Source organism: Sitodiplosis mosellana, unplaced genomic scaffold (genome assembly GCF_009176505.1).
Source record: "Sitodiplosis mosellana isolate CC-2019 unplaced genomic scaffold, AAFC_SMos_1.0 Smas_scaffold_5, whole genome shotgun sequence".
NCBI lineage: Eukaryota > Metazoa > Arthropoda > Insecta > Diptera > Cecidomyiidae > Sitodiplosis > Sitodiplosis mosellana.
The window spans coordinates 889,792-898,748 of record NW_022595248.1 but is presented as its reverse complement, the minus strand read 5'-3'; the positions used below and the strand labels follow the sequence as shown (position 1 = coordinate 898,748).

Below are 8,957 nucleotides of genomic sequence, written 5' to 3'. Positions count from 1 at the left end.
TGTGTATATTTTTTTAGTGGCACTCACCGAATATTACAATGTATGATTCTAATCGATTTTTGCAAAATAATTTTACCATCCATAGTCCAGCTATTTAATCGCTTTGGTCAGATTTCCGGAATCTCCGGCACTACATTTTATTGTATTCATGATCGGAGTGTGTATGATCGGTGGCTTATCAGATCTCTGGACAGTGCTTCTTGGTGGCAATCTGGAATTGACAATTGTAATGAGTGTTGTGAATACGGGGTTGGCTTGTGGTGAGTTGCAATATATGTCAAATAAATTACTCATTGTTCATTAGTGCCTTTTGATGTTAGAGTGTAATTTTGTTCATCAAAAATTATTCACAAGAAATCGTTTGTTTCGCTATGAACATTTCGCTAATTCTTTAAACTCATGATTCAGCACATGGAGTCGCGACTCTTAATAATGATCATTTTACTTTTCCGCAAACTTTGTTTGTTAGGTAAAGTATTGGTTTTACTAGCCAAAATTTCATGACATCTCCTCTTTCGGACCACTATAACGTCACGCCAAACTTGAAAAAGCACATATCTGTACACTAGGCAATGTAGATGGGATCAAATCCTATCGATCAAGACCTATCTACCCCCAAAAACATGTTGTTTACTATGAAATATGTCAATATGTGCAAAATAGCGATGTGCGTATGGCGTCGTTCGCGTCCGCGTCCGCGTCCGAGCTTTTTGTTCGCCGGATATCTCAAAAAGTTGACAAGATAATTGAGATCTGTAAAAGCTAAAAGTTTTGGCATGTCAAGACAAAGCTTCGGATTGATTTTGAGCCTATTCTGACCTACCAATTTCGTATCATAAGCCTCCGACTGAGGACCTGAAAAACCTTGAAAAATGACACTTTTGTACGGGAAGTACCCGAAAAAAGCATTTTTCGGGGTTTTGATCAAGGCAAACTGCCATTTTTTTGCAAAAATAATGGGAGTCTGTTAACAACCGAACACCTACTTGCCCATAAATTTGGTCCAAAATCGACATTTCTTGAAATTTTCCTCGAAAAATAGACTTTTGTATAAAAAATCACTCAGAAAGTCATTTTTTAGGGTTTTGGTCAAAGCAAACTGATATTTTTTTGCAAAAATAATGGGAGCCTTCAAACAACCGAACACCTACTTGCTCATAAATTTGGTCCGAAATCAACATTTCTTGAAATTTTTGAAATTTTGTTCGAAAATGACACTTTTGTATGGAAAATGATCAAAATAGTTATATTTTAAGGTCAAAAATGCTATGAAAAAAGGGTCCATTGAAATGTTGGTTAAAAATTAAGCGGGAGGTAAACTAAATTGCTGCGGAGCGGAAAAGTTTGGATTACGTATGTAATTCGTTTTATTGATAGTTGTTTCCAGAACGGAATTCGCTTTTTTCTGTTAGGTAGGCACGTTGCACATTCACAGTCGGGTGATAAAATTTTTGGCAAATTAGCTGGCAATTCTGGGATATATCGCTTCGGCCCTTTTTCTTTCGCTGAATTTGCCGCTTCAATAATTTTCTGCATCTCGTCGTCGAATTTTTTGTCCAGAGTTTCTCCTAGTTCTGGAAGCGTCCCATAATATTCGCAAATATTACGCAATCGCTGATCTTGTTCTGCAACAATGTCGTTCAGAAATGAACGAAGGTTTTGACCGTTTTGTGATAAATTATTCGCGTACCGCTTCAGCAACCACATATATTGTTCTTTGAGAAACTTCAATTGTTTGTCCGAACAACTGTTCAAGAGCCTCTTTGGATTGGACAGATCTCTCCACTCCTTCAATGTCAATGATTTGACCTTGAAGGCTTCGAAATCTTCGAGATTTTTTGAGCTTGATGGTTGCAACGCAACGGTCGGTTGGGGAGTTTCGGCCAATTCATTATTTTGTTGATTTGGACCATCGTCAAAATAATCATTTTCGTCGTCGTCGTCCATCACGAAATTAAAATGTGGATCTTGTGGTTCTGGTGCATCTTGTGGATCTTGTGGTTCTTGTGTCTCTTGATCCAATGCTGCTTCACGATTTTCCAAACATTGAACACGTTTTGCTCTCTTCTGAAGCATTAAGGCAGATGGTTGCAAAATTTTATCGAGTTGATCGGCGAAAGCTTTATCCACTCTTTTGAAATGTTCAACCATGTTTTTTATGGCTGTGGTGTTACGACCATCATATGCCGTCCGTAGAAATCTGCAAATTCTTTCTGCGGGATTCATTGGAAAAAGAGCGGTTGGATATCGTTGATACAGTGGTATGGTGGCATTTGAACCAATTGCATCCAATTCAGCACGGATTCGTCGAAGTACAATTAGGACTAATGCCAACTGTTCTTCGCTGTTGTATCTAATTGTATTGCCCGTTCTCCCAAAACCTCTCGTACTATTCCGTTGTATTCCACGGCCTCTTTGTCGTTGAATTCGTGGTAATTCATCTGGTGCGGCTCTGGCTGGTTCATTAGCATTGCGAGTGCGAGCTCCACGCCCACGTCTGGATCTATTTCCACCGCGTCTGGTACCTCTTTTGGTTTCAGTGGTTTTTCCACGGCGTGTTGTAACCATTTTTTCGTTTGATTATGGTGCCGTTTTGTCTGAAAAGAAAGATAGAAAATAATTATATAAAATGTCAAATATTCAAACGGAATTTCACGAAAACAATGTCAGAATTGCATTCAGCGACGTCAAAAATCCCCAAAATGATGTTTTGATGAGAATTTACGAAAAAAAAAATTCCTCAAAAATCCAAAAAAATCGATTTAAATCGATAAATTTCTCATATTTACATTAAAAATACGCGCGCAGCTATTAGTTTTGCTTGAAATTATGTGATCTATTCATATATTTAGAAAAAAAACTAACCTTCCCTTGCAAAATCCACCTTCCGAAAATATGCCTATATCAAAACGGAGAAATACTTGATGTATTCTGTTGACGATTGAAGCAAAGTATATCAATAGCGCCACCTAACATGATGCGACATTGGATGCGACGTTCGAACGAATCAACACCTCTGTGTACAACGCACACATAGACTCTTTGCATTCACACGAACGTACACACAAAGACTTTACTTTCACACGTACGTATAGTTACAGAGATTTGTGGTTGGTGGCGCTCCCAACAAAGTTTCCACAGCAGTTCTAAACGTCAAACATTGCTATAGCATATGAGCTAGACAGTGTTGGCCTATATGAAGTGTATAGCTTCGACTATAGAAACTCGCTTTTTGAAAAATGTGTTTTATCGGTGGATTTGATGGTTTCATGTGAAAATATGGATGAAAATAAGAAAAAAAGTCCACTACATCAAACAATTTGAATGGTGTATTACCCGACTTATTGCTGGATTTAAGTTTCTATGGAGAGTACTGAGAAAACATGGAAATGCCGATTTTAGCGCTTAGAAGTGGCTTTAGCACCCATAAAGGGGTGGTTTTTTAGGGTATTTTGACGTGATATTTCGATTGAGACTACTCCCAATGCTCCCCAAGCCTCCCTTCACCCACTTTTTTGAAATTTTCCCCGAAAATTACACTTTTGTATGAAAAATCACTCAGAAAGCCATTTTTTTGGGTTTCGGTCAAGGCAAACTGAGTTTTCTAACAACTGATCATTTACTTGTCCATAAAATCGGTCCAAAATCGATATTTCTTGAAATTTTTGAAATTCTGTTCGGAAATGACACTTTTGTATGGAAAATGGTCGAAATAGTTATTTTTTAAGGTCAAAAGTGCTATGAAAAAAGGGTCCATTGAAATTTTGGTTAAACATTAAGCGGGAGGTAAACTAAATTGCTGCGGAGCGGAAAAGTTTGGATTACGTATGTAATTCGTTTTATTTACTAAAATTAATTAATCCTCTTTCGTTTTAGTTATGATACCATTTTGGACGCTTACACTGGGCCAAGCGCTGTCTGTAATTCAAAAGCCTCTAGAGATTGATTACACCTATTTTATTGGCCATATATTTTATTTGGTCTGTCCGATATTTGTTGGTTCCATAATCAGTCTTCCGATTCGATGTTGCTTTCCACGTTTTTCGAGGCTTGTAGTGATAATTCTGCGATTGATTTCACCGATTTATATTTGTTGCGTTCTCGCAAATGCTTTTTTGGAAAATGTTGACATGTTTATACCACATAATATTCCTTCACAATTCTCATGGACGGTAACACATATCTCAAGGCATTTGTCAAATTAAAGGCTAAATGCAAGCTTTATATTTCAGTACATTGTGGCCGGAACACTTTTGACGTGTGTCCATTACATGATTGGATGTCTAGCCGCATTGAAGCTTAAACAAAGGTACAAAGAGAAATTAGCAATTGCAGCGCAAACAATCAACAAAAATGCAACAATTTCTATGTCAATAATGTATCCAAACTTATTTTATGCCGAACGGGAAGAGGCAATGTTTCTCTCCGCTGTTGTAATTATGGCTACACCACTGCCACTGCTAGCTCATGTAATCCTGCACAAAATTGGGTTAGTTCAACTTTGATTATTTTCTAAGATTTTTTAATAAACTTTCCGTTAATTTATTGACTTTGTTCCATTTTAGACAAACCAGAGGCACAGTATCAATCACAAAAAGCGATTTGAAATAGTATTGGAATAAGTTCATTTATTTATGAGTTTAAAATTTATCAATAAAAGTAAAATGTACAAGTGTTGCTACATCAATGCGATAGAAATGGTGTATTCTAAGTGGGAATTTCTCAATCAAAAGATCGAACTTTTGACAAACCGATAATTTGGATTCGATTCCATTCTTCATGCAATCTTATCACACTTCCTTGTTTCTGCTAGACAAAATAATTTCATAAACAAAACCATATACTTTGAATTCGCCAATCGTAATTCAGATGTGATAGCTGTTTGGCTTGACGTATTTATCGTTATTATTATATATATATATACACTTGATACTGATAAAATGCGCTGATAAGATTCGTTTTCAATCAATCGAATTTATCGATTTTTCAAAGCTGTGCCGTATCGATTGTTTTCATTTAGCTGTAGACCTTCAAACCGTTCATACCTCATAGAATTCCATCAAAAAAAAAATGGTGACAAAGTTGGTGTTACTGCATTTTCTCGGAATTTTTCTGCTGATAACGAAATCGAATGCGATTACAGTGAGTGAAGCAAATGTTTTGCAAATATTTGGAGAAGATCATTTGAATGATACTAGAGAAATTGAACAGAATGAAACTTACGTAGGAGAAATGTTTTTAAAAAGTGATGAAAATGTATTTGTGCCAAGTGATTTGAAGCCCAAGCAGAATGCAAGTGACGCCAATTGTAATCAAATATTCCGTTGTGATTCTGGTTACAATATTCATGTCATGTATCATTATTACAATAGAGCTTTTCAAATAGTTCTGTTTATATTGTTCGGTATTGAACTGAAATTGACAAAAGTTAAAGCGGTTGTAAGATACCCAGTCAGTCCGGTTATCGCATCTTTTTGTTGCTGGATATTTGCACCATTGGTGAGTGAAATTAGAAAACAATTCAATCTCATTCAATGAAAATGGTGAATTTTCACAGATTTACGTCATCGATTTGAATTTTTTTGTTGTTTAAAGTCATGTTACGTGATTGGGTTGTTACTCTTCACAAACGATGTGGATGAACGGATGAACTTATTCGGAGTGTCAATTGATTTAATGGGCGTGCTACCAAATGCATGGACACTCATCGCTGAAGGAAATGTTGATTTGTCGATTACAATTACCGTTGTAAACACTATATTGGCGTGTGGTGAGTTAATTAACAGGATACAGTGTTTAAGAAAGGGAGAGAGAGAGACAGAGTGAGAAAGAGAGGAATAGAGAGATAGTGAATTCATTCAAAAAGACAAAATGACGTGAACAAGTTTTAAGATTTAAATGACTTCTTTCAAAATATTACAGCGATGCAACCATTTTGGGTGCTGACACTGGGCAAAGGAATCATGAAAAGCGACGAAGTTGCGGCACGTTTTGAAATTGACTACTTTCAATTCATTTGGAATATAGGCTGCGTCATCCTTCCTCTAACGATTGGATATTTGATTCAAAACTATTATCCACGACACAAAAAACTGACGGGGCCGCTTCTGTGGTGGCTCTCACTGATTTATATCGCCTTCAATATTTTGTTTACTTTAGTGATTTATTTTCTAGGATTAGTTGGAGACTATGCGACTAACGCAATGGTGAGAATGAAACCACAAAATTCAATTAACTAAGTGCAACTTTAGTTGTGCGACGAATCAATGAAATTGTTAATCATTTCTTGCCTTCAGCTCTTTTTGATTGCATTTATTCTCACATCACTTGGATATTTGACGGGATGGTTTTTAGGCTTTTTATATAAACAAGAATATGAAGATTGCTTGGCCATCGCAAATGAATCTGTTATTCAAAGCACAGGTATAACATGATTCAAATATTTTTCTTTGTTCCCTTTTTTGGATGATATTGATTGTTTATTTCACAGTTCTTGTATTGACGTCACTACCGATGATATCACAATACGCTTGGAATAAAATCAGGTAAGTTCTAATTCATGATGACATTTTAAAATCAGAATCTAATCTTTTTTTCATTGAATTCTTGCAGCAATCGACTGAAAAGACCCTGAGTGAATTAAACAATTGATATTCACAAATGTTTTTATCAGTCTGCGTTTAAAAGATAAGAGCTTAGATTTCTATTGTTTTTAGATGAAATATAAAATTATACGAAAGAATATGTACTTGTGCTCATTTCGTTGAACTTTGTTTTGAAATTGTTTCTTTTTGCACAGCTGAGAGACACTTTGAATAAACTGTTATGAACTTTATAGAAATTCTTGGTGATTTCTGTGAACTTAAAAAAAATGGTAATCCATATCGGATTGTTTTGCTTATTTGTCTAGAATGGAATCTCGGAAGAAATTCTTGATTTTCAGAGTAAATCCCATGTTCATATAGTTGTAAGCTAAAATATTGTTTTCTCTTATAACACATTCAACAGAGTATTTCAATTAATTGTGCTCTTGTTCATGGGCCTTGCTTTGGACTTTGATAAGTTGAAATCTTCTTTGCATCTAAAAGGAATTGCGATCACTTTATTCTGTAGTTGGACACTTGCACCACTTGTAAGCATTTATTTTTGTTTTTGATAAATTTCAAAAACTCATTACTAATTCAATTTTTTTTACAAAATAAAGCTATGTGGTATTAAATACCTTCAATTTAGTTCAATTCATGAATTTAGTTTAATTCATGAATCATTAATGTTAACTGGTGTCATTGCAAACACTTGGACCGTAGTTTTGGGTGGAAATATTCACCTATTGGTTATATTAAGCTTAGTGAATTCTATAGTAGCCCGTGGTGAGTATTTTTCAGAGCTAAAATTAAATTGACACCCAAAATAATCGATTCGTAGATTTAGTTTGGCGAGATTGGTATAAGGAAGCAAATTCCAAAAAAATGTTTGTTTTTCGTATAAAAATTATCGCTAGGGGCTCGGATCTATATAAAATCATATTTTATACGCACTTTATATGCAATATATGCATTTTATATGAAATATACGCAATATCCACAAAATTTCTAAAACAATAAATAAATGTGAATATCGCGAATATTTTGCGGATATTGCGTATATTTCATATAAAATGCATATAGTGCATATAAAGTGTATATATTACGGTTATTTTGGATATCGAAGCATGTGAAACGTCATTTTCTTATTAATATACGTGAAATATCCGCGATATCCACAGTTATACGCATTTATACGCAAAAAGTAAAAATATATGACGTTATATGTAAAATAACCGCAATATATGCAACTTATACGCGATATATAATTCCATACTCTGAAGTTCCGAGCCCCTAGAATTATCGTTATGGGCAACTAACTCAAGATTAGATGAAATTGTTTTTAAAAACTATTTCAGGATTGCAACCTCTGTGGCTGTTAATTCGTGGCAAACGGATATCGAATAGTGACACTGCCATTGATTATTTTGGTTTGATATTTTGGAATCTATTTTGTGTAATTGCATCTTGTGTTGGTTTTTTCTGTCAACAACTCATGCGGTCAACAAACAAGAAATATTCGGCACGCTTGCTTACGCTTTTGTCAGGGATCTATATTAATGGCCATTCTGCGTTGTCAATATCACTGGATGTGTACAGTTTTCGATCTCTTGAACATCTGAACACCTCAGGTGGCCGATAAAATGATGTTTTGACGTAAATAAGAAATTGAAAAAAAATCTAATCCCAATTTTCAGTTGATTTTGGTTGGGCTATTTGTCTCATTCGCCGGATATTTAGTGGGCTGGTTTATGGCTTTATTACTCCGAGAAGAATATGAAGATCGGATAGCGATTGCGACTGAATCAACAACATGTAGCTTAGGTGATGCCGTTTCATATTACTATATTATTTCTCTTGCTGAATATGATTCACTCGTTTGCAAATACAAAACTAGCGAATAGTTATTCAATTTGAGAATGATGTAAAATTTGGTGTCAAAAATGTTTCTTGGAATTAATATCTTTCATTTTGTGTTTTTAGTCACGAGAGTATACATAAAATGCTGAGAGCGGCAAAATTGCTGGCGGAATGAAAAGTAAAGACTTTTTTTTGCTCTTCAGAAAATTTTGATTTTGGGGCTGCATCTTTGCTTCGGACGACATTTTAACTTCATACATCAATTGCTAAATTTCAAAGAATGACAATTTTATTCAAACAATAACATGATATTATTTCGTATATAAAATAAACACCGAGAATAATCAAATTATCAAAATAAAGACAAATATTCGACAGTATTTATTTATCAGGAACAGAGCATATTTTCATTTCAATTATCGATTTTGGCTGATAAATCATTCTTGCGATAACGTTCACATTGCCAGAGCCGCCAAACGTTTGATAACGCGTAAACCTTATCTGCTGAAAGTT

At 35.0% G+C, this 8,957-nt stretch overlaps 2 protein-coding genes across 2 annotated transcripts; both read left to right on the top strand.

Annotated features, from left to right (window-relative positions):
- The first annotated feature begins 82 nt into the window (after positions 1-82).
- Positions 83-4,690, top strand: LOC129566872 (uncharacterized). The gene is made up of 4 exons (XM_055443170.1): positions 83-260; positions 3,877-4,172; positions 4,233-4,489; positions 4,566-4,690. The coding sequence occupies exons 1-4, from the start codon at positions 149-151 to the stop codon at positions 4,609-4,611; spliced, it is 711 nt and encodes a 236-aa protein (XP_055299145.1). The 5' UTR covers positions 83-148; the 3' UTR covers positions 4,612-4,690.
- A 289-nt stretch (positions 4,691-4,979) lies between these two features.
- LOC129566871 (uncharacterized) lies at positions 4,980-6,837 on the top strand. Its single transcript, XM_055443169.1, has 6 exons — positions 4,980-5,499; positions 5,596-5,770; positions 5,923-6,206; positions 6,297-6,423; positions 6,491-6,545; positions 6,613-6,837. Exons 1-6 carry the CDS (start codon positions 5,071-5,073, stop codon positions 6,632-6,634), a joined length of 1,092 nt encoding a protein of 363 aa, XP_055299144.1. The 5' UTR covers positions 4,980-5,070; the 3' UTR covers positions 6,635-6,837.
- The last annotated feature ends 2,120 nt before the right edge of the window (positions 6,838-8,957 follow it).

Excerpts from the sequence above, each read along its gene's own strand:
- LOC129566872 (XM_055443170.1), top strand. The coding sequence starts at position 149 with ATGATCGGAGTGTGTATGATCGGTGGCTTATCAGATCTCTGGACAGTG. Across the intron at positions 261-3,876 it reads GAATACGGGGTTGGCTTGTG|TTATGATACCATTTTGGACG; the intron begins GTGAGTTGCAAT and ends CTTTCGTTTTAG. Across the intron at positions 4,173-4,232 it reads CTTCACAATTCTCATGGACG|TACATTGTGGCCGGAACACT; the intron begins GTAACACATATC and ends TTTATATTTCAG.
- LOC129566871 (XM_055443169.1), top strand. The coding sequence starts at position 5,071 with ATGGTGACAAAGTTGGTGTTACTGCATTTTCTCGGAATTTTTCTGCTG. Across the intron at positions 6,207-6,296 it reads ACTATGCGACTAACGCAATG|CTCTTTTTGATTGCATTTAT; the intron begins GTGAGAATGAAA and ends TCTTGCCTTCAG. Across the intron at positions 6,546-6,612 it reads TACGCTTGGAATAAAATCAG|CAATCGACTGAAAAGACCCT; the intron begins GTAAGTTCTAAT and ends GAATTCTTGCAG.